At 39.5% G+C, this 26,573-nt stretch overlaps 1 protein-coding gene and 1 long non-coding RNA gene across 2 annotated transcripts in view; one reads left to right on the forward strand and one right to left on the reverse strand.

Moving 5' to 3' along the window:
* Window positions 1-449: 449 nt before the first annotated feature.
* The window catches only part of FTO (FTO alpha-ketoglutarate dependent dioxygenase), a 604,671-nt gene continuing 578,547 nt past the window's right edge, over window positions 450-26,573 (reverse strand). The window contains exon 9 of the mRNA XM_089689844.1: window positions 450-10,041. Coding sequence (XP_089545970.1) covers window positions 9,888-10,041 — 154 coding nt within the window. The 3' untranslated portion in view covers window positions 450-9,887. The remainder of the gene's footprint in view (window positions 10,042-26,573) is intronic.
* On the forward strand, window positions 9,940-18,302 carry LOC149452051 (uncharacterized). Its single transcript, XR_016314944.1, has 2 exons — window positions 9,940-10,012; window positions 18,129-18,302. It is a non-coding gene; the product is annotated as an uncharacterized LOC149452051 (long non-coding RNA).

Here is a 26,573-nt window from a genome sequence, read left to right on the forward strand (position 1 = left end):
CTGGATGCAAAAATAGAAGATCAAGGTTGTATGGAGTGTACATCCAGTGTACCAAGATCACCCAGCAATTGGGATAGGGCACCCACAGTGGCGAGCATTAGAACTGAATGCACAAATGGCCACGGTCATTGCAGCGTGTGTGTATGTTAAGAATTTGAGTACCAACCTGCATATATCCTTTCATTACCAGGTAATTTTTCAGTGGTGTAATAGTTTGACTGACAATTACTCACTTGTAGAGAAAGATACAGTTTTCCTTTGGTGATATTTAATAACTACTGAGATGCTTTCTTTATATAAAAGGGCCACAAAGTTGGGTCTGCTTACCTTTACCTTTCATTCCTTTATTTTTAAAAAGGGATCCCACAAGCATTGGTGGTCAGTGATACTTAAACCCCCTCCCTCCTCGAGAAAAGAAGAAAAAAAAGAGAAAAAAAAGCTCACAGTCATTAGAGGTCAGCAGCACTTATGCCCCATAAATATTTTACTGAATTTGCATATAAAATTACAAGAAACAAAGGAAATAATACAGGGTTTCAATCAGTAGAAAAAACATAAGAAAGAAGCTTGATGGCAAGTTTGCATAATCATAAAAGTATACACAGTGTTACAATCAATAAGTTTGGGAGGGAAATGGGAAATGAATGGGAGATTACTCTTGTTAAGGAATGGGACACCTGGGGGTGGAAACACGGGCTTACCCAACTTGGGAGTAGATAAAAATATACAATGCACCCCTCCATCAGATTTTTAGGGTCCTCATACAGTGTGTTTGTGATGAGGCCAGGATACTGTGATAGGTAAACAATAACCCAGACAGGGAAGCTCCAGTAAGTCATTCAAAAGAGGTGAAGCATTATGCTCTTGTATTGACAGCAGTTTTATAGTGTAGCCAGCAAGACAAAATACTCCAAGTCATGGAGTATTTTGTCAGTCTATCCTATGTTATTTGTATCAGCTCTTCCATATCTGCCACCTTACGGATTTGTATGAACCATTCCTGTAATGTACGGGTCTGTTTAGTGCACCAATGCATCAGCATGTACATTCTGACTCCATTAGTTATGTGCATGGCTAAGAATGTGAAATAGTTTTGTTTGGGGATGGTAGTATGGTGCAGTAGATATTGGGTAGATGTAAAGTCAAAAGCATAGCTAGACACTATCGAGGTAATGCAGTGTACATCCCACCAGAACCCCCACAAGCATGAATACTCCCACTATATACAGGTGAAACTCGAAAAAATTAGAATATCATGCAAAAGTTCATTTATTTCAGTAATGCAACTTAAAAGGTGGAACTAATATATGAGATAGACTCATTACATGCAAAGCAAGATAGTTCAGTGATTTGTCATAATTGTGATGATTATGGCTTACAGCTCATGAAAACCCCAAATCCACAATCTCAGAAAATTAGAATATTGTGAAAAGGTGCAATATTCTAGGCTCAAAGTGTCCCACTCTAATCAGCTAATTAGGCCATAACACCTGCAAAGGGTTCCTGAGTCTTTAAATGGTCTCTCAGTCTGGTTCAGTAGGAATCACAATCATGGGAAAGACTGCTGACCTGACAGTTGTGCAGAAAACCATCATTGACACCCTCCATAAGGAGGGAAAGCCTCAAAAGGTAATTGCAAAAGAAGTTGGATGTTCCCAAAGTGCTGTATCAAAGCACATTAATAGAAAGATACGTGGAAGGGAAAAGTGTGGAAGAAAAAGGTGCACAAGCAGCAGGGATGACCGCAGCCTGGAGAGGATTGTCAGGAAAAGGCCATTTGAAAGTGTTGGGGACTTTCACAAGGAGTGGACTGAGGCTGGAGTCAGTGCATCAAGAGCCACCCCACATATAGACGGATCCTGGACATGGGCTTCAAATGTCGTACTCCTCTTGTCAAGCCACTTCTGAACAACAAACAACGTCAGAAGCGTCTTACCTGGGCTAAAGAAAAACAGACCTGGTCTGTTGGTCAGTGGTCCAAAGTCGTCTTTTCTGATGAGAGCAACTTTTACATCTCATTTGGAAACCAAGGAGCCAGAGTATGGAGGAAGAATGGAGAGGCACACACTGCAAGATGCTTGAAGTCCAGTGGGAAGTTTCCACAGTCTGTGTTGATTTGGGGAGCCATGTCATCTGCTGGTGTTGGTCCACTGTGCTTCATTAAGTCCAGGGTCAACGCAGCCGTCTACCAGGAGATTTTGGAGCACTTCATGCTTCCTTCTGCAGATGAGCTTTATGGGGATGCTGACTTCATTTTCCAGCAGGACTTGGCACCTGCCCACACTGCCAAAAGCACCAAAACATGGTTCAATGACCATGGGATTACTGTGCTTGATTGGCCAGCAAACTCGCCTGACCTGAACCCCATAGAGAATCTATGGGGCATTGCCAAGAGAAAGATGAGAGACATGAGACCAAACAATGCAGAAGAGCTGAAGGCCGCCATTGAAGCATCCTGGTCTTCCATAACACCTCTGCAGTGCCACAGGATGATACCTTCCATGCCACGCCGGATTGAGGCAGTAATTGTTGCAAAAGGGGCCCAAACCAAGTACTGAGTACATATGCATGCCTATACTTTTCAGAGATCCGATATTGTTCTATGTACAATCCTTGTTTTATTGCGTGAGTGCTGCATTGATGGAGTGCTAAGACGCAGTTAAACACAGTAGTTGAACTAAAGCAGGAGAACTCAAGCAGCAGGAAGATACAACAGCAAGAAACTCTACTGCACGCTGGACAGACTGCAAGCAAACACCATGGGAAACATCTCTTACAAGTCTGAGTCCCACTATGTGTACTTTTTTAATATGTCCCCTCTACTCCTCCTTTTCATATTACTTTCCTGCGTTCCCAAAATCTCACTTCTTTACCCTCTCTACTCCACTCCAAAACTTGTACATCTCACCCTCACTGCTACCATCTCCCTACTACTGCTCTCATCACCTCCTGCTGATACTTTACTCTCCTGCTGACCCAAACACCAGGACTTACTTTCCTCAGCCTTCTTCTTCTCCTAACCTCTGGGGATATCTCCCCAAACCCTGTTCCTCCACTATCTCACCCCCACACCAGGCGTCCTCTTTCTTTCGGGAATAGCCGCAATCCCCTCAATTTAATATCGGTCCCCATGCTCCCAAAAACCACCCTCCCTTTTTCATGTGCGCTCTGGAATGCCTTCTCTGTCTGTAATAAGCTCACCTCTGTCCATGACCTCTTTGCTAGTAAGGTAAGGGAGCGGGAGACAATTACAGAAACTTGGCTTCAAGCAACAGATTCTGCTTCTCCCACAGCACTTACCTATGGAGGCCTCCTCTGGACCCACTCACCAAGACCAAGTGGTCGCAAAGGTGGTGGAGTTGGTTTGCTTCTATCCCCACTGAGCACCTTTCAAGTCCTCCCTAATCCTCCTTTTCTATCCTTCTCTTATTTCGAGACTCAATGCATCCGGCTGTTTTGTCCCATTTCTCTGAGGATTGTAGTGATCAATCGGCCTCCTGGACCCGTGTCCCGCTTTCTTGATGATTCTCTGCCTGGCTACCCTACTTTCTCTCTTCTGAACTACCCACTCTCATTCTCAGAGATTTTAACATCCCTATTAATGTCAACAACCCGGCTACATCCCAATTCTTCAACCTAACCTCATCTTTTGCATTAGCACAATGTATACAGTCCTCCACTCACTCTGATGGGAATACATTAGACCATGTTTTCTCCCGTCTTTGCACTCCCTACAACCTCACAAACACCCCCTTTCCTCTCTCTGATCACAATCTCATCACCTTCACAGTCTCCTCGTCTTCAAACACCTATCCCTCCAAGCAGCAAACAATTACCCGCAGAAACCTTCACAACTTGAACCCTGCTCCTTTCCACTCTGCAACTGACCAACTCTATGACAGAATCTCTCCTCTGTCCTGCCCTCATCTGGCCACTGCTGTCTATAACAGTTCGCTTTCATCCACATTAGACTCACTTGCTCCTCTAACAACACGAAGCATCAGGCCACGACAGTTACAACCTTGGCAGACTGACCACACCAGAAATCTTAAACGACTGGAGCTGGAGCGATTGTGGTGTAAAACCAAATCTCAACAAGCATTCACCCTATATAAATCTGCTCTCTTAATATACAAGTCCTCCCTTCATGCTGCCAAACAAGCCTACTTTGTCACTCTTATTAATACCTTGTCATCCAGTCCTCGTCATCTCTTCTCTACTTTTAACTCTCTACTTTCTCCGCCTCCACCCAGTACCTCACTCACTGCTCACGAGATTGCAAATCATTTAAAAAACAAGGGGCATCGCCACTGCACAGACATCCATCCCACTTAGCATACCTTATACTAAACCTTCCTCAACACTTTCCTCTTTTGACCTTGCCACTACCGAAGAGGTCACTAAGGTTTTCTCAGAAGCCCATCTCAACCCTGCCCCCTGGATCCTGTCCCCTCACAACTACTACAGTCACCCTCTTCTTCCATCCTATGCTCCCTCACTCACATCTTCAATCTCTCCCTCTCTACTGGTGCCTTCCCCTCCCCTCTAAAGCATGCGCACATCACTCCCATACTTAAAAAGCCCTCCCTGGACCCCACTGACCTGAACAACTTAAGACCCATCACCGACAACAACCTTCTTGACCCTCTACAGTCTGGCTTTCGCTCACTACCCTCCACTGATACTGCCCTACTAAAACTCACTAATGATCTACTAACTGCTAAAACCAATGGCCACTACTCTGTACTCTTACTACTTGACCTTTTTGTGGCTTTTGATACGGTTGAACATCCCCTCCTCCTCAAAAAACTCCACTCTCTTGGCCTCAGAGCCTCTGCTCTCTCCTGGTTTTCCTCCTACCTATCACAGCGCTCCTTCAGTGTTACCTATAACGCTGCTTCCTCCTCTTCACTCCCTCTTTCTGTAGGGGTCCCTCAAGGTTCTGTCCTTAGACCCCTTCTCTTCTCCATCTACACCTCCTCCCTTGGTCACTTGATAAACTCCCATGGCTTTAGGTACCATCTCTATGCTGATGACACACAAATCTATCTTTCTACCCCTCACCTCACCCCACCCCTTCAGTCTCCTCTCACATCACTAACCTAATAAGTGACATATCAGCATGGATGTCACTCCACTTCCTCAAACTCAATCTTTCCAAAACTAAGCTCTTAGTATTCCTCCCAGCCCGTGCCCCCTCCCCTGACTTCTCCATCAAGATCAATAGCACAATCATCATTCCCTCCCCTCATGCCAGGGTACTAGGTGTAATCCTAAACTCCCATATGTTCTTTCAGCCCCAAAACACTAACAATAACGCATAAAGCCATTTATAACTCTGCCCCAAATTACATCACTGATCTTGTCTCTAAATATCACCCAAACCGTACTCTCTGCTCCTCGCAAGACCTACTCTCTAGCTCCCTTGTCTCCTCATCCCATGCTCATCTACAGGACTTCTCCAGAGCTTCTCCCATCCTCTGGAACTCTCTACCCCAATTTATCAGACTATCGCCTACTCTGCTCACTTTTTTTCACTGAAAACCTATCTCTTCAGGGAAGCCTATCCTGCCCTCAGCTAATACTGGAATCTTCTACTTTTCCAACCAGTGCATCCCCCACAGTTACTACCTTTTGTACCACTAGCCCCTCCCTCCTAGATTGTAAGCTCCAAGGAGCAGGGCCCTCAAATCCCTCTTGTATTGAACTGTATTGTCTCCCGTTATATTGTAAAGCACTGAGCAAACTGTTGGCGCTATATAAATCCTGTATAATAATAATAACCAATTCCCAATTATCCTCCAATAGCTGCATGACTAAATCTTTCTCCCATGACCTACAAGCCACCCCTTCATTGGGTGTGGGATTGGAGAATAGGATCAGGTAGACAGTGGAAGTGAGAAGTCTCTTAAGGAAGTCTGCCGGGCACATGGCCTCAAAAGGTGTTGGTTTTCTAGCGTAAAGGGAATTGATGCTGGGTTGAGATAGGAAATACAAAATCCCCTGTGCTTGGGAGTGATTTTATTTGTATAAAAGTGGTAAGTATTATACTCACAATAGATGAGTAAATCAAAGGCTTGACAACCTTTTGGCTCTGAGGAAGAGGCAAGTCCTCGAAACGCGTTAACCTGTTGGATGTCCATTGACCCTGTGATGGGATGCAATGTATTGAAGACTGGATGGTGCTGTTGTTTTATGAGGAGCCTTTGATTTACTCATTATTTGTGAGTATAATACCACTTTTATACAAATAATATCATGTTTAAAGGATAATGCACTAGGCCAGTGTGCCCTCTTTTTTGCTTTTTGGTTTGAGGTAGGAAATGCCTGATCTGAAGATAGGCCTATAGGGGCATTAAATCCTCTTGAAAATTTAGTGGCCAGTGGCACTTTAAACCTCCCCCCAGCCTTTTAAAAAAACCCATGGGGGTGAGTGGCACTTTTAACCCCCAAATAAAAAACAATCCCACAATCATTGGTGGTCCATGGCACTTTAACCTCCCAATGTATGAAAAAAGTTCCCATCAGTACTGGTCGTCAGTGCAGCTTTAAGGTGTCCCATCTTCAATTGGGCAATCCCCCTTCCTGCTGTATTTCCAAATATTCAGCAGTTTTACAACAGAGGTACAGGAGTTTGGTCTGTTGTGAATGGACTGTATGTCTGTAAACACTTCTACTGTTTACTCTTGTGATAGCTGTGATTGGTTAAAACTGACCACAAGGTACAGAGCCATTCCGGTTGGCTGTGCACATCATCGCTTTGATCTGAGCTGTCCACAATAAATATTTTCCTAACAGGAACTTTTCTTTTTGCCAGTATCTACCAATCAGCTTTCAACGTCCTTTGTTACAGTACTGCATTAAAACTGTAACAAGGATTCTAACTGGTTGTTATGGGCAATACATTTTTTTTTAACATATATTAAACATAATATTAGGTTGTGTGCGGCTGGAGTTTTTCTTACCTGTTACCCACAGAAATGCCTATGCTGAAAGTAAAACAAAATGCTAAGTTTTTTACAGTTACCTATCAATGCTATGTGTTTGGGTGCATCCACTGTTGAACTGAGTGAAAAATGTATGATGATATGTTAGCCACTCATAACATTAGGATGTTTTTATACACTTACAAAACTGCAATTTTTGTTTTCTTATGATGGACTTGTTAACATACTGTCAGGACACAGTTTTGGTGTCCACCAGCAGGTGTCTCTAGCAGTCAGCAGATCCCAGTAATTAGGCTCCACCTGATGCTGGCTGCTGGGAAGGTATATAACCCTTCCCTTTATTTGCATCAGTGCTTCAGTGTTTTGCCTGTTAGTCCTATACCTGCTTATCCTGACCCCTGCATTATCCTGTACTTTGCATCTAGTACCCTGTACCCTGTTTCCCCACATCTGCTCCCCTTGTTTCCAGTCCCATGCCCTATTTATATCAGCTTCCCTCCACTTGTATATAGTGTACTATAGTCAGGTTATTGGTTTAGTTTTGCTTCGCTGTCACATTTAGTTTTCACTTTTGTTTTGCTTATGGTTTGTTGGTGTTGGATAGATTTTGTTTGCATTAATAAACTTTATTTTAATCTTACTCATTCTGTTTCCAGTTTCCTAAGTACAGCTACACTGAAGTGGTCATACTTGCTGCTGGTGCTGGATACCTGCACTCCATATTCCTTACACATACATTTCCTAGAGAGAACTAGTTGAACTCTATTTGTACTTATTACTCCAGAAAAGTAGGATTGAGCAAGCAACTTGTGAACACTTTCACAGAATGCATCAAAAGGCAAATAACAGACATATAAGACGCTACTCGCATTGCATATTTTTTGGCTGGAGTGAGACTAAAGTGTAAATAAAACTCTTTTTAAAACATTACTAGCAGGCAGGTTATTATTAGGAAAAATACTATTTTTGCAAAACAAAGCATCTTCTCTGCCTGCTAGCAAATGTACTCTGATCTGCGCATGACCAGCTTAGTCATGGTGTTTGTCAGGTACAGGGATGAATGAATATCCATGTGCATGCATAGGATATGTGTCTTCTTCAGCCAGCCAAAGATGCCTAACCTAGAAGAAAACCGAGCAAATATGTACAGCTACAGTGCCAGACCGAAGAGGATCATTTTGGCTGTTACAACAACAATATCTAATTATGCTGCAATACTTGTACATGCAAAAAAAAACCCCAAAAACCATATATATATATATATATATATATATATATAGAGAGAGAGAGAGAGAGAGAGAGAGAGAGAGAGAGAGAGAGAGACATGTTCCAAGATTTAGCAATATCAGTTTTAGCAAATTTAATGTAAAACCAGAATTGGAGACTGTCTCCTCTTACTGCAGGTTCTTAGTTAATTTTAGATTATTTGTCTTCATTAGTACATTATAAAATTCTTCCCTATTTAAAACATATATGTGGCCCACATATCAAGCCCTCACCACTAAAACATATCTAAAATTAAGGGCCAATTCACATTATATGCTGTGAATGGCATTTTACTGCACTGTAAAATGCTGGTCACCGCTAGGACAAACAGAAAACAATTGTTTTCTGTGTGTCCTATTCACACTGCTATAGAATCAGATAACATGCAGACATGCTACACTTTATCACAGCACATGCATTGTCACTTTTGTATACTTCAAATAAATTTCAGTGAAAAAAAAAATCATACACTACAGTGCCCTCTACCGCAGTCGAAACTGACGGCTGCCAGATAGGTAAACCACTGCAGTTTACACTTAGTAAGAATGGGCCCTAAAACTACATTTCTTAGATTTTTCTTTGCCCTCAACTACCCATGTTTACTTTTTCTTGTACTTTTTTTTTTTATAAGCCTAAGCAGGGACAGATAGAAATAGAGGGTGACAATATAAGCAAATTCTATTTTATAACTATTACTTATTGTCTTTATCCCTCATTGGCTTCTGTTCATTCCCTTATTTCCTATTTGTGAGCCATTGGGGGAAAAGGGGCCATAGATGTTTCCGAAGGAACATTTTTTCCCCCTATTTACTGACCTGAAAAAAAAAATAAAGCCACACGTCCAACAAAAATGGGAGGTGCACACTAGTTGCAGTTCACAAAAGAAACTAAAAGTCTGCCACATTTCTGTTGCTATTTCTACCACTCCAGTGCTTCAATGGTTCCTTTTAACACTTATCACTCCTTTCTTTAATGGCCTTGTTTGGCTTTACTTCTCGCTCCTGTGGTTTGTCAGCCTTTTTCCAGAGAAAAAGTGCCTCTCAGGCTTTTTGAAAACATTTGAAAATTTGCTCATGCAAGCATAATCCATAGTGAGAATGAAGGTCGGGAAATAGGTACAACATAGGGTCCTCCAATAACCTCTATCCCACCCCTCTCCCCATACTTATGGCTCAGGAACAAGAAATAAGGACATGCTACTACCAGAAAGCATGGGCATGAGCCAATGAGAGATAAAGACAATAGTTAAAGGGGTATATAACCAAATCTTTTTATATTCACATTTTTAATTTGTGTCTGTCACTGCATAGGTAAAAAAAATAATGAGAAGTATAAGTAAACCTATGTAGCTATTAGCAAGGGAACAGAAGTCAAGTTTCAATAGTCAGGGCTTAATATGTGGGTCACATATTTTAAATTGGTATGGTTTTAATGTATTTTGTATTTTATTAGGAATTTCTGAAAGTAAACCACATTAATTGTGAGAAAAAATAATTTCACAAAATAGTTGCTAATTAAATAAGTGAAGCCAGTAAAAAAGCATAATAATTCCCTAGTACAGCAATATTTCTACAGGCAGTACTTATCAGGCTTGCATACAATATATTTTTTTACTACACAGTACACATTATTTGCTTGTTAAAAATAAAAGATCTGGGACTTAGACCAGTGTTTTTATAAGTCCATTTCTTTGATCAGTTGTTCTAATTCTGACAATGTTTTGCTTAGGTCAAAAGGCATTGGAAAAGATGCATCATCCTCTTCCCAATACGGATAACACCGAGGCCTTTGGTCCACAGGTAATGACATTGCTAATTTGCATCTGCACCTGTAAAAATAAATACACATAAGACTATGAGATTAACATTATCTGGAGTCAGCGTGTTGCTATCGGTATTCACAAGTAACATTTTTAAAATAAAACAAGGTATAATAAATGTATGCCTATTAGAAAATGTCCTTATTTTACAAACCAGTTTCAATACATTGTATATAGTGTTTGTACCTTTGATCACGCATTTACATAAAATAGGATTTTGTATTACATAACTAGACAGATGAATTTTATTTTAGCTTTTCATTTCATTAAAAAATCATTGTACTTAATTAAAATAAATCATCTTATCCATTATTCTCTTCCTTAGTGATGAGGATTTATTACCTTATAAAGTATAACAGCTTTGCAGCTATTAAGCACATTTCAATACTTAGTCCCAAAATAGAAAAGACAAAACCAGTTAAAGAGTAGTAACACATGGGTACATTACATTTCCAGTGCTTATCAATTTAGAAGAGTACTGGCGTTAAAAGCATTGCACTGCTGTCTTTAATAACTCAGACTTTTTAAAAGGGAATTCCGGCTCATACCACAATGCTTTCAAATTATACAAAAGAGCCAAAAGTACATTTTGGTAATTCACAATGATAAGGAGATAAAAGATTAATAACATACTACAACACATTTGTTTTGTTACCAGCAGAATTAATCTGGCCTTTGCTAATCTTTCCACAAACCCTTCCAAAGGTCTCTCAAGGAATAGAAATACTAATTTATTTCTATCATGTCATAAACAACATTTTGACCAGTGATGTGTTTTTGCCACTTTACTCTTGTATGAAAAGTAGAAAAAACTACAGTGAGTGACAAGCATAGAAGGCTCAACCTTGCGGTATATGCACCTTTCATAAGTTATTAAAAAAAAAAAAAAAGAAAAACGGTTCATTCACAGGGGGCAGTCAGGGCCATCCGCCACCCAGATCAGTGCATTTCTTCAGGGGGAATGACCAAGTGTTTGCTATCAGCTATGGCCACTCAGTCAGTACAAATCTGGCCACTCAGTCAGTACAAATCAATGACAGGATCTCTGCAGCTGTTCACATGTAACTGCACATGGAGTGATCATCTGCGGTTAGGGACAGATGAGTGACCTTGGATGCAAACTGTCTGTGCACAGGGCTGCCCATCTGTCCCTAGCAGCATGTAATTGTTCCTTGTGTGATAACAAGCAAACGGTGGCAGACAGTGTCAGCCTATCATTGATTTGTACAGTATTCCTGGCTGTACTCGCTGTAGAAAAATGCTGATCTGAGTGGTATACGGCCCTAATCATGTGAATGAGCCCTAAATCTGAGGTAAAATAGGAAACCACTTAATAAAGTAAGGCCCCTTTCACATAGGCGGTTCCACCTGTTTCACCCGTTCAGTCACGTTTTTTTTTAAGAAGAAATGGCTTCAGTTTACATCAGATTATCCATCTTCCATTAGTTCTGTTCTATCTACATCCGTATTTCGTAAGCTTCTCTTTTTCAAACCAACAAAAATGCAGACTTGTTTCATTTAAAAAAATGGACCTAAGGGCCTCGATCACGCCATACATACAGAAAAACTGATGGAAAAACCACGCAGATTACACTTGCAGAGACACGAGTTTACATCAGTGTTCATGTGCGTTTCAGTGAGGTTTATACACATTGCAGATTCCTGCACGGAAAAAAATCTGCATGTGATGCTAGTGTTGTAGTGAGAACAGGGTACATAGAGAACAATTGTTTTCTTTGTGCCCTTGCAGAATGTGTGCAGAAAAACTCAGGTCTTTGCACATGGTGTGAACGAGGCCTAAGGCCCCTTTCACATGTGAGGTCCACTGCTTCATCCGTTCAGACACGTTTATCCATCTTCCATTTAGTTCTGTTCCCTTTACATCTGGTTTTCATCCATTTACATCCATTTTTCGTTTGCTTCTGTTTTTTAAAAAAACATTTTGAACAAAAAAAAATGGACCTTAAAGTGTTACTAAACCCACAACAGTAAAATCGGTCTGTCTATGCAGTAAATCATGCTTGTTATACTCACTATGGAACCTAAGGGGTTCCATAATCCTCTGCATTGTGTAAAAAGGCTGTTTGATCCTCCCCTTTTTCCAGTGTCCCCCTCTTAACTCCTGATAAGTCATATCGTGTGGAATCACTCTGCACATGCTCAGTTGGTGTGTATTGCTAGAGAGGTTTTTTTCTCTCTTGGGAGAGTGCATGTGACCAGCACAAGGCCAATCAGCACTGTCCAGACAGAGGTCAGGGGTTTTGCATCCTCCTATAACAGAATGAAAACTCCTCCTACAAGCTTTAACCAGTGCTCTGCTGGACACTGATAGAAGTTACAAGACTGCTCCAACTGCTGATGAGAAAAGGTATTTAGTAGTTTATATTTACTAAAATAATTGCACTTCCATGTTCTGTGTACTGTGGGAGACCAGATATAGTGAATGCAGGGTCCTGGCTTTAATGAAACAGATGAAAAACAGATGAAAATGGATGATGTCCAGTTACATCCATTTGCACATAGGAATGCATTGCTTTCTGTTTTTGAGAAACGGATGAAAAATTTAGAAACAGAACGCCCCATGTGAAAGCGGCATTACGGTAGTGGACAAAAAAACAGATATAAACGGATGTCGTCGGTTTTACATCAGTTTACCCATAGAAATGCATTGCTGTCTGTTTTTCATCCATTAATAGACGGATGAAAAATGGACAAATTGAATGCCCGTGTAAAAGGGGCCTAAAAGTAATATTTCATTGCAACTAATCAGATTATAACTTATAATATTTAGGGGCAGAAAATAAAGTGATAGCTGCAGTGTGCATGAGGCCTACAATGTTTCTGCTTTATTTCTCTGGTCACTCTGTGCAGAACAGAACAGAACAGGAATGAAACATAAATATTACTGGAATCTAAAAGTCTGTGCCACCACCCTTTACCCATAATTAAAGGATACGTTTAACTATCTGTATACTTTTTTTCTGAACAGGGCTCTTGTGTAACCTAAAAAGCAATATACTGTGATCTGCATAGAAGACATCTTTTCCACAGATAGGCATGTTGAATAGAGGATTGGCTGAGGAAACCCTCCAGATCCGTTTTTTTCTCAACAAAAGTGGGAATCACAGCTTAGGACTGTCAGCAGGAACCACACCATTTTGTTTGCTTTGAAATCAGCTCCTTTTGTGCAGTGCCCAGAAAATATTTTTTTAGCCAGTAGCCAGTGTACTGGCCCCTATAAAAGCCAACCTGTGAGGATGGGGATGTCCTTTTTTTTGCTTAATATAGGTTTATTGGAATCTTTTTTTTTTACTATTACATAGCCTAGGAAGACAGGCAACAAGCGGGACAGGTATTGTACAAAGATTGTGATAGACATCAAGTCTAGGTAAAATGGCACAATGGGAATAATAACTTGTAAGTTGTTTTAGAAGGTCACTATGACATAACATTAGAAAGAATAAAGGTAGATAAAGGCAGACACCGTAAAATGAAAAACAAGTAAGGTGGGTAGAAAAAGAAGGGGAAAAAGAGGGGAAGAAGTAGAGAAGGGAAATGGGAAGGGGAGGAGGGTAATCTCATTACTGAGCAGCCTACATATATAAGATTGGCCTACAAAACATAATACAATGTATGCAAAAATTCAGACAGAAGCACGTGTTGCAGGTTGAGAGACAATATTAATTATAGTAGATGAGGCTTTGAAAACGTACCAAAAAGGTCCATTTCTTGCTATGAGAATAAATAGAAAAGGGAATATCTTAATTTAAAACAATGGTGATGTGCTGTCATTCGCAGTACAAGGCAGCCCTGTTTGAAAAATGACATGCGCAAACAAAAATACATTTTATTTAAAAAAGATTGTGATGCTACTCACAGATATTCCATTGTTCCAGCTGCTAAGTCAGCACTGGCAGCTCCAACTCATTTCCCTCCCATAACTCCCCATTCAACAAAAAGTTGGCTCAGAAAATCTCAGCTGAATATTCACAGGTTTTGTACCTGGAGCATACATTCTTTCTGCCTGTCTGTGGTCATCATAAGGCAGAAGCTGGTTTGCAAGTAGGGCTGTTGCCAAAACAGAGATTTATCACTATTATATAACTTGCTAAGAGCTAGTATGAAAAATAAAGCCTTCAGCATTATCAACCACTTACATATTCAAGCCAGTATCACTTAAACAACAAATAAACCGCTTCAAAGCCTGATATGGACTTCAAAAGGAGCATCATGAAATACCCTGGACAAGCTTCTCCAGATCAGAAGGAAACAAACATCCAAAAGCAGAATTAATCTCTATGTAAATAGGCAAAGCATTGTATAACATTAGCAGTCACAGTACAGAGGGAAATTGTAACTTAAAGTAGATAAGAATAGTGCAATGTTTTAAATAGGAACAGCGCTGCTTGCTTGGTTTATATATGGCGCAAAGCTCACAATTCCATTTGCCACCCCCCGTGATATGGAACCCATACTTCCAGTTTCCATAATGTTCTTTATTTAAAAATAAAAATTACATATAATCAATACAAATCACAGTAATCATCTGCAGACAAGCCCCAAATCTGTTTTTCATCCTCTAGTAAAAAATACATGTAACCATACCCTCAATGGGGCTGTGAGAAACATGACACAACACAACACATTTTGTACATATTGATTGAAAAAAATTAGATTTAGAACAAGGCACAGAATTAAATAATATATTTAAAGCATAACTTTTCGGGTTTTGTGTAAAACTGAGAATTATTAAAAATCCCACAAGTTCTATTACTGTCCGTGAACCTGCTGGGAAAATTTACTCTCTCTATTTGTCCTTGTGAACATTGTCACAACAGAACAGAAAGTGATGGAAAATCAAAATTTTACAGTTTACATTGGATCCAATGAGGGAAAATCTTTCAGTGGAGGGATCTCTAACAGTGACAGATGCTTACAGGGGAAATTCCCATCAGTTGAATAGATTTTCTCCTAATTTCTCCAGGATATGAATGGAACTCTCTCCAAAAGAAAAATAGACAGCAAAAACAAAGTTTTAATAGATCCCTTCTCTTTATAAAAACTACATAAATTCTGGTCAGTATCAGAATGGAGAGTATTAGGCAGGCCATACATTATTCATTTTTTTATTTTCGTTTAACTTGATAAGCTATTGTATTCTGCTGGCTTGAAGACTTCCCTGCCACCAGAATACAATGAGCAATGTTGCCAATTATAGTGTTCAGCATTTATCGTTCAGGAAACACCCGACAGGCTGGTTGTACAGAAATCCATTGATAGATTGCCTTCTGTACAACCAGCTAGCCCATATATGGGTTTAAATTGGGGCAGGCACTGGTGAACTGACCAAGTTTCAGTCAATGTGTATAGGACTTTAGTCCCAACAAAACAGATTACCATAAAGACCTCTTAGATCCTACCTTAAAGATGCAGCATCCTTGTGCAAATTCTATTGTTTGGTTGTACTTTACAAATGAAAGAACAAGATCAACACTAAATACTTAGCACCAATTAATGCCATTGATAGCCCTATGTGTTTGTTATTTAAGAAGCAAATCTGTTTCAGGTACACATTAAACAATTCCAGTATCATGTATCCGGCCACAAAAACACATACAACAAACTCAGGACATTACAATTTGCATCAAAATTGGCACAAACATACTATTTTTCTAATGCCCTAGTTATATCTACCGATCACTGAAAGAAATATGATTTATTACAACAGAATACACTCAATTTTTATGACATGAATATAAATCTGCATTATATCAAAAGGCATTTATGGATATGATGCCTTTGGATTACCCTTCCATCAATTATATGTTTTATGAGTCCTTTGTGGGCTTTTTGCCACATAGGAAGCATCAAAAGAGCATAAATCACCCTTGTCTTGTTATAGTCTGTTCTAAGGCATAACAATACCGATGCCAAAGTCAGTAGCATGATGTTTCAATGGCAAGTCCCCCAACAGGAAACTTTTTAACTCGATATGCAGCAGTCTACCATCACTCTGCCACTTCTTTGGTATTTTGTACTTGTGAGAGGCCATTAAAAGCCTGGGTCACTATGCTTCTAAGGAAATAGGTGTAAATGACTGCTACAATTGACTGACCCAATTAACACAGCAATCACACTCAGGAGGTTATTGCTATGTTAATTAGGATTACTTAGTGAAAAGTAGTGGAAGTCTGAAGCTGGGGGGCCACATTTTTCCTAGTTTTTGCCAGTTTCGTGCACAGTTGCACACAAAGGTTTTTCATGTCATTTTAGCTTTCTTGTAACTTGTTGACGATGTAAGAAACTGACAAAGCACAGGTTCACTTTTTTAAGTTAGACTGAATTTCCTTAGGTTAGCACTTTATGGATGCCTTGTAACATTAATGTGATTGTGTATTATGCTCATTTCCACTATTTATACTAGATAGATACAAAGAGAAAATATATAAAGCATGTCAGTACACCTTTAAAATATATTTAAAATCAAAATCTTGTTAAGCTGATTGATATATATATATATATATATATATATACTTATTTTTCTGCAGTACATAATACAACTAAGAAACCTGATATGAAAACAATGCAAAACACTGAAAAGAAGCCTGCTCTTTCCTGCTGGATAAAAAATGAATTCTTCCTAATGGTGACTGTCCCTTGGGATTTATAAATGGACTTGTAACATGACTTTCTGGCACCTCCTGAGCTAGTGTCGTGGCGTGCTTTATTGTCTCTCTGTGGTCCTCTACACTCAGCCCGTCGTACATAACACGCCTGCTGTGGAATCACCATATAACATTCTCATATATCTCCTGCATTCTCGATTCAGCTTGAGATAATAGCATCTGTTAACACGCACTAAGTACTATCACAGAGCACATCACTTCATAAATAATAAGATTAGCCGACCTGCAGGCCCCCACAGGAAGAGTAATGAGTTTAAATGTTTCTCATTAGTTATTTAAAAGAAAAGGATTAAAGGGACAGGCAATGGGTAATCGGCCTTCTGGCATGAATATTCTAACACTTGTATTAAGAGGTTGAAATGGTTGAAGATTTCAGTGGAGAAGTAGGAACTTTTAACTTTTCTATTGCCAGAAGGGTATATGGTGAACTGTATAAATCAGGCCAACTCTAAAAGTGAAGAGAGGTATACGCATTGCCTAGAAAAAACCAACTAGATGGCATCTGTCCGTTCCCGTGTAAAAGATAATAACCGAAAGAGGGAATTACATTAGACAACACAAACACTTTCTCTTGTTATATAAAAAACAGCACAACAATAACACAGATTGGTTGAGATGCAGTCTACATGAAACTGTACTTGTACCACCAGTTGTTTTCAGGTTTGTAAGGAAACAGATGTGTCTGAGAGCTTTCAGTTTAAAACCAAAAGCAAATGTTTAGTATATTGCAGCTTACCAATTCTTAGATGTGATGGTTGAATTTGTATTCTTTTTTAAGCTTTCTTCTATTTTCATCTGTTAATCCAGCCAGTAAATCTGTAGTTTTTCAAAAGAACAAGCTATCCTTCAGATGTATCAGATACAGAGATAAGACAAACCATTTACCACTGACAATCAACAGTTTTTATTTATTTATGTAAAACCTTTATCCCAAAATAAAATAAACTGTTGTTGTAAGTGCAATGTGAGCTGGAGTTTGGCTTCAATTTGTTGGTGTATTTAAATCAGATAGCGCATCTAACACTCCCCTTAGATTACCAAAGTTGCTGTCCAAAGGTACCCCCTGTGCTCCTTCATCCAGTGTGGGAGCATGCTATTACATTAGGTTTGTTACTGGCCAGGTCATCAGGAAAAAACAGAGGGGGGGGGGGGGGGGAAGCATAAAAAAAGAAAACTGATGCAGCCACTACATCTAATGACTGATAAGCTGCAATATAATACATATTTTTCATTCTGGGTTTATACCACTTTAAGAAGGAGGTAAGAAAAATGTATTTATCAATTTTGGGCAGAAATACTTTTTAAAGTGGATGTAAATCCTAAAAAAGGCGAAAAAGCTTTTTTTTTTTTTAATAAAATACTTGTTTTCACATTTTTTATATTTTATTACATTTATTTATTTTATTGCAGCCGATATGCAGCACTCCCTTTGCCCATGCCCATCTGATGCAACGGTGATAAAAGCATGGAATTTCTCAGGGCAAGTTTTCTGATGGTGACTTTTGGTGCAAGGTGCCAGTTGATGCAAGGTTTGTTGAAAGTTTGTTTGACCCTTTATTGGAATAAATTCCCTTTGTACTTTAACACTTCTGTGTGGCACTCCTGTCTTTATCTCCATTAAAGCTGAACTGACAAACTGCTAAATATACAATTGAAAAGCTATTCTGGGAGATGTTTTTTCCTGCCAAAGGATTTGTATTTCTATCCATCCGACCCTAAATCCTCGTACACACAATGAGAATATCGGACAAATGATCGTTCGCTTTTCTTGCATGTTATTTTTTTTGCATGTTATGAAAAAGGAATAGGTTACTAAAGATACGAAAATTCTCCTATGACAGCATACAACTTCCAGCGATGATGTAATGCATTGTAATGTATTCTTTTGTTTCTGAGCATGTGCGGTCTTGGTCATTTGATTATTTACGGATGAACACTGCATTGATTACACGAAAATAATTTATTCTGTTATTGTACAAGAAAAATTGTCTTGCTTGCAGCTTCGGATAATTTTGCATAAACTGTCATGATCGGCTCTTGAAAACTGTGTACTAAAAGGTCAAAATATTGATCACTTCGAAGGCAGTATTTTTTGCCTGATTTCTCATCCTGTGTACTAGGCTTGAGATTTACATAGTCCTGCACAATGGCAGCCAGGCTGGAGACCTGACTTTTCCATATATCTGTTAAAAATAATTTGGCCATTAACTCGAAGATTAAAAAAAGACTATACTTTCACACTGAGGAGTTTCTGAAGCACTTTTGTGCTGAAAAAAGCACCTGAAAACCTCAAGAACAATGCTTCTCTATGTATGTGTATGTATGTTTTCATACTGGGGCTTTGCGTTTCTGTTGCAGTGTAAAAACTCCTGCTAACAGCATATTTGTTCAGTAAAAAACGCCCCAAAAACGCCTCTTACCATTGAAATCAATGGAAAATGCCTCACAAATGCCTCAGAGGCATGTTTTTGGTGCAGTTTTTAAGTCACGTGTCCTTTAACCATTTGATGCCCGACCTATGGCCAAATGGTGTCCGCAAAAATGCATTACCTTTCCGGGAGGCCGCCTATATGGCGTCCTCCTGCACATGCGCAGTTCGCGTGCTTGCAGAGCTGCGCAGCGGCGCAATCTGTCACCGGCCGTGTACCTCGGACACGGCCGATGACAGATCTGAGTACCGGCCCCCATTGCCGGTACCATGTGACCTGCTGTGACCAATCACAGCAGGTCACATGACAGTTGTATACAATGGATGGCTTCATTCATGCCATCCATTGTATACTAGTGTCTAGCTGTGAATGGTCACAGCTAATCACATGCACATGTCATGTGATTAGCTGTGGCCAAATCACAGCTAAGCACAAAAAAAAGAAACCCTGAATGAATCGATGTCATTCAGGTAAATGCTTGCTTATAGCAAAGTAATTCTTTGCTATAAGCAAATTGTGTAAAAAAAAAAAAAAATACTGATCACTTCCCCAAAGTAGTACAATGTTACTATGGTAACATTGTACTACTTTGGACATAGTGAAATATGAAAACAAATCTTAAAAAAAAGAAAAGAAATTTAATAAAAAATTTAAAATAAAAAAAATTAATATTTTTTTTTTTCACACTGTCACCAGTCAGTGTCCCTGATCACCACCATGCCAGTTATATGATGATGCTGTACTGCACTGGTGACAGTATGTAAAAAAACAAAAAATAGTGAAAATAATTATTTTTATTTTTTCATTTTCCGAAAAATTATGACAAAAAAATACAATTCAAAAAACTCTCCATGCCTCTTATGAAGTACGTCGGACTGTCTACTTTGCAAAAAGGGGTCATTTGGGGGATATCTGTACTATTCTGACATTCTTGGACCTCAAGAAATTAGATTGGCTGTCAGTACTTCAGGATTGATCAATATTCAGATCTATACAATAGTTTGTGAACTCTATAACTTTCCTACAAACTAAAAAATACATCCTAATTTGAGTTATTTTCACCAAAGACATGTAGTAGAATACATCTTGGCCTAAATTTATGAAGAACAATTATTTATTTGCAAACTTTTATAACAGAAACAAAGAAAACGTGTTTTTTTTCAACATTTTCGGGCTTTTTTGTTAATATAGCAAAAAATAAAAACCCTGCCGATGATTAAATACCAGTAATTTTCAAAATAAGTGAGCGCTTAAAACAACTAGTATAAAATCACAAAAATTAAAATAAAAGAAGAAGAAAACAGCAGCTGAACACCAAAGAGGTACCATATGAACCTTCTCAATAAAAATGCATACAAGGGAGAGGTGCAGCGCTAACTAAATGAATAAATATACTTATATACTTGATAAATATAAATATAAATCAGTAAAAAGTGCTATTAAAGTGCAAAACGGTGACTAAATGATGGATATAGTCCATATCGTGCTCAGAATCCAAGAGAGTCCTTTAAGAGCTCCAATCCCTGGATTCGTGGATGAGGTGATAAAAGTAAAAATTGCGCACTCACCAAATGCGCAATTCAAATGCGCATTCAAAGCTGATATTCCAAGGTCCTCATATGGATCTGGTCAGATCTGGTCATGGAAAGCCCTCTGTCACTGAGAACACTCAACAGCACGCCCACGTGCTAACGCACCTCCTCAGGTAGATTACTCCGCCTCGGCAGTAACACGGTTCACAGATCTCCATCTACACAACTGAGGTGGATGGAGGAATCCTCCCCGCTGATACATTGTATTACGACAGTGGCGACTTGGATGGGGACCAAGAAACATTTTCCAATATTCTCATTCAAAATAAGTTTGATTGACCTCTGTTGAACAAGAGTGGCCATACATGCATCAAAATTCTGCCAGTCCCTGTTGAACTGGACAAATCTCAATCCATCTATGGCCAGATTAGGTGCCCAGAGTTTCGCTTTAAATGGGGAAACCAATGCTACCGACAACTGTTAATGGCGGGGGTCTCCACTCATCTTTGGAGTGATTTCTACTCACTTTCTATCATATCTGTTGAACAGGAAGCAAAGGAAAATGGGTAACCAGAGAAATGCTCTAAGCGTTGCCCTACTATATCAAAACAAAAACAAAATATTTTGGCTGGGGTTCTACTTTAAACTTCAGCATGGTTGGAAAAAGCAAAAAACTGCTGTGTTAAATTTATCTCAAAATGATAATGGATATTGACTAGTCTATGAACAGCTAGGATCTGCAGTATATATACATAAAACTATTTAAAGTATATAGACAAATCTTAGGTTTTTAGAGAAAGTTGAATAAATCTGACAATACTAGAAACATGTACACTCATGTAAGTTAACTAAAGAATGTAAAAGCTACCTATACACATACACACAACTCCTTGCAATACATTACTGTCTGTACTGTATTAAATACAGTCTGTAGTATTATTAAAGAGGAACATCAGCCCCCACCTCTGCCAGCTACACAATATTTGAAAGTCTGATGCTAGCACAGATGTGCTGAAGATCTGTGCTTGGTCTTCAGGACCTGGCAGAGCCTTCCGCAGCACATCTGTGCATGTGGTGAGTTTTCCTGCACATGGGCAGACAAAAGAGCTATACAGGACCTCTACAAATACACCTCAAAAACATGAACATGCACAGGTGTGCCAAAGGTATCTGCCGAGTCGCAAAGGTCTGCCAAAGCTGATAAGCACATCTGAGCATGTGTGGAATCAAGTGCAACATCATTCTCACTTGCGCAGAAAAGGAAGAAGTACTGATCTTCAGCATAAACATAAAAGAAATTAAAAAAAAAATGTTATCTACTTGTGGGAGAGGGAGGCGGCTGAAGCCAGGTTCAAGGTCCACTTTAGAGTAAATGTGTTCAAATCAAGACATGTAGCGATCACCATCAAACGTGATTACTCTTCATATCCAGGAACTGTGTACTTTGAATATATAGTAGGTATCGAGAAGCTATGTTTTTTCTGTTTAACCATTATTTGCATTCAAAGTTTTTCTTATTTAAATCATACTGTTAATATTTTTTTAAATGTCACACTTTTTTGTAACATGTTAAATAGGTCAACTAGCTAATGCTGAAATCTAACATTATTTTATGTAACATGATATCATGTTTTCATTATCACCATTATCTGGAATAACTAGGTATTGCATAACAGGAATAAAATGTATATTGTGGTTGATACAAAACTGATGAAATTCTGATAGCTTTATAGAAACAATATTTTAATGTGAACCAATGTCTTCTTTAAAGTAAATGTAAACCCAATCACCAAAATCTTATATTAGCTTTGCCACATTGATGTTATTACAAAAGTTGTTTTCAATGTATTTAAATATTTGCAGCTTTCATAAAATAACTGGACATCCTGCTAAGGAAGGTCCTTGATCAGGTATTTCCTGTTATGGGGTGGTAACTGTCTCCTAGTTGCTTTTTCATGTTGTCACCTTGTCATGTGCTCCCCTAATGGGGAACACAAGCAGCCGTGTTAATATACATTACATAGGCATGGTCTACTGTGGTTACTATCAGTAGACTGGTATAGGGCAATGATGTACAGGCAATACTGGGGTGAGTGCATGTGGATAGGAAGTGATTGAAAGAGGTTGAAGGAGGTCAGCTGAACTAAGATGCAAAAAAGTGAAGAATATGTTATAAGAATAAAAGAAAAGTTGTCCAATTCTACTTTAAATTCCCTAAACTACAGGCAAGCTTTTATCATGCAAAAATGTGCTATTTATCACAAACACTAATTTTATCCAACAGCATCTACATGAACAGAATTTTTACTGGTTTTTATCTCCACAAGATATTTAAGGGGCAACTGCACTTTTGTTTCAAAAGTCAATATTGTGATGAGCCTAGCGCACTTATTAAATTAGGCATGTGGCATGAATGTAAACGAAGAGGAAGGCACATGGCATGCATGCAAACTAAAGCCTCTTACACACTTCTAGTTTTCTTTCGTTCAACCCAGTGGGCTGAACGAAAAAAAACTGACAGATCAGGAGGAGCTGCTGTACTAACTATCCAATGTTAGTACAGCAATCTCCCCTGCTGTGCTATTGTGTTCAAAAGAAGCCGGCCGAACTACCAGCTTCTATTGGACCGGCTGCCCTACACACAAGCCGAATGTCGGCCGGTTTCTATTCAATCAGTCAATGCCACCCGACATTCAGCCTGTGTGTCCTGGACTTAAGAGGAAGTCCTGGCAGGGACATCTTGGCTGATAAGGCTTTGCTACACTGGGCAAGATAACACAGATTGCTGGATCAAGAAAGAAGGTATTTGATCTGGGGAAATGCATTAAGGGGAGGGTGGGGGAAATGACTAAAGAACAATTGTTTTTAAATGAATGCATTAAGCACAGCTCAGCTTGGTAAGTTTGGTATCTTACTATTTGTACTATGTGACTGTACATGTATCTGACTATACATGTTGTCTATGGTAATGGAATGCATGGTCAAATAACTGGGAGCCCTAGAATCAGCTACTACTATACCCAACTCCGGTAGGTCTTTGCACTACACAGAGGTTGGTAAATCTGAAAAAAGCTATATAAATCAGATGTATTATAAATTATAGTTTAGCTATAAATAATCACCTTTGTTAGATTTGATATAGTTATAAGTTATACGATTGAACTTGTATTTGACGGCTTTAAATTAAGTACGTCATAATAAAAAAAAGGTGATTGTGAGTACTTAAATTTTGATTGGGCCTTCATCCTCCCACCTTCTGTGCCTCGCTATTGATCAGTAAACCATGAGAGGTAGGAAAAGCAGGACAAAGAATCACTTCATGAACTGGTTGCACGTAAGGCCCCCTTTACACAGGCAATCTGATCAGTTCCACCTGTCAGTTTTTCAGACTAACCTGATCGGATGGTCTATGCATCCCTATGGACCGATGGGTGTAAACAGACGTGTGTCCTTTTACACTTGCCTACCTCCAATCTGATCCGGTCCACTAAAGAAAAAAAATGGATGGGGATTCGCCCCCCTCCATCTAAGTGGATCGGATTGAAGGGCAGTCAGGTGTAAATGTACATCCAGTCTGAACAAGAGGCTGGCAGCTTCTACACATCAAAGATTCCCATAACCAAAGCCAATGTGGGGCTAGGTTTGGCTTTCTTGTACAGTTTTCATTCTGATTTTACACTGCAATAAACTTTTATCTTAGGTTTACTAATAGTACAGAGTAAAGCATGGTAAGTCAATAATGGAGAAAAGACCAACTGTCACAAGACAGACCAAAAGCAAACAAAAATATTTGGTGGTAATATTACGGGTGGGTGTAATGTTTTCTTACACACAGGTCCCATCTGGTCATCACACTAAAGAATGCTGTAAACTTTAACATGTATCCCTTCTTTTGCCTGAAATGACAGAAATCCTAAACAATTGGCTGTGATCCCAAGTAATATGAGGGCCAACCTAAATTACCATCTGAGCCACACTGTACTGAGACCAAGCTACAGCAAGAATGCTGACAATGGGTGCACATCAATTGGTATTTGTAACATCACAACAAATGAACAGATAGTACAGCTGGAGCCACTGGATAATGAATGATGAGATGTGCCAGGGAACAAAAGCAAAACAGGCAGCTTCAGGTGTAACATATTGTGGTGCCATGTGGGTTCCTGACGATAACAGACTGACTATACCTAGCAGTGGGCATGCACACATGTGAAGCAGCAATGATAAGGGTCAAGAGGAAGCCAAATATTTTGTGGCACACGGACCCGCTGCAATCTATGTCTGTCTTCCAAAGTCTGTTTCACATATGCTAATATGTATTTTAGGTCTATTTTTCAAAGTTTATTACCTTTGGGAGGCACAACGCATTTGCATGATACAGTCTATTTTGTAATTGTAAAGCAAAATGTATGTACAGTTGCAAGAAAAAGTATGTGAACCCCTTGGGATTACGTGGAGTTTTGCATGAATTGGGCATAAAATATGCTCTAAACGTCATCTAAGTCACAACAAAAGAAGAACACAGTCTGCTGAACATAATACTACACAAACATTAGATGTTGCCATGGTTTAATTGCACATAACATGTAAACATTCACAGTGCAGGGAGGAAAAAGTATGTGAACCTTTGGACTTAATAACTGGTTGACCCTCCTTTGGCAGCAATATCCTCAACCAAACATTTCCTGTAGTTGCAGATCAGACCTGCACAACGATCTGGAGTAATTTTGGACTACTCCTCTTTACAAAACTGTTTCAGTGTAGCAATATTCTTGGGATGTCTGGTGTGAATCGCTCTCTTAAGGTCATGCCACAGCATTTCAATCGGGTTGAGGTCAGGACTCTGACTGGGCCACTCCAGAAGGCGTATTTTGTGCTGTTGCAGCCATTGTTTTGTTGAATTACTTGTATGCTTTGGGTCATTGTCCTGTTGCATCACCCATCCTCTGCGGAGCTTCAGTTGGCGGACAGATGGTCGTACGCTTTCCTGCAAAATGTCTTGATAAACTCTGGAATTCATTTTCCCATCAATGACAACAATCCGTCCAGGCCCTGAGGCAGCAAAGCAGCCCCAAACCATGATGCTCCCTCCGCCATGTTTTACAGTGGGGATGAGGTTTTGATGTCGGTGTGCTGTGCCTTTTTTTCTCCACACATAGTGTTGTGCGTTCTTCACAAACAACTCAATCTTGGTTTCATCTGTCCACAGTATATTTTGCCAGTAGTGCTGTGGAACATCCAGGTGTTCTTTTGCAAACTTCAAACGTGCTGCAATATTCTTTTTGGACAGCAATGGCTTCCTCCATGGTGTCCTCCCATATACTCCATTCTTGTTTAATGTTTTCCTTATTGTAGATGTGTCAACAAAAATGTTAGCATGTGCCAGAGATTTCTGTAGGTCTTTAGCTGACACTCTGGGATTCTTCTTTACCTCATGCAGCATTCTGCGCTGTGCTCTTGCAGTCATTTTTACAGGACGACAACGCCTAGGGAGAGTAGCAACAGTGCTAAACTTTCTCCATTTGTAGACAGTCTGTCTTATCGTGGACACATGAACATCAAGGCTTTTGGAGATACTTTTGTAACCCTTTCCAGCTTCATGCAAGTCAACAATTCTTGATCGTAGGTCTTCTGAGAGCTCTTTTCTGCGAGGCATGGTTCACATCAGACAGTGCTCCTTGAAACCAGTAAACCCAAAACAGGTGTGTGTTTCTTAAGGGCAGGACAGCTGTCAGCAACACATCCAATATCATCACACTGATTGGAGTCAAGGTTGGCTCAGTCCTGGCTCCAATTAGCTCTGGGAGAAGTCATTAAGCTAGGGCCTCACATACTTTTTCCTCCCTGCACTGTGAATGTTTACATGTTATGTGTAATTAATCATTTTCTTGCAA

Source organism: Staurois parvus, unplaced genomic scaffold (assembly GCF_062004578.1).
Source record: "Staurois parvus isolate SC_StPar_1 unplaced genomic scaffold, SC_StPar_1.0 ptg000499l, whole genome shotgun sequence".
Lineage (NCBI taxonomy): Eukaryota > Metazoa > Chordata > Amphibia > Anura > Ranidae > Staurois > Staurois parvus.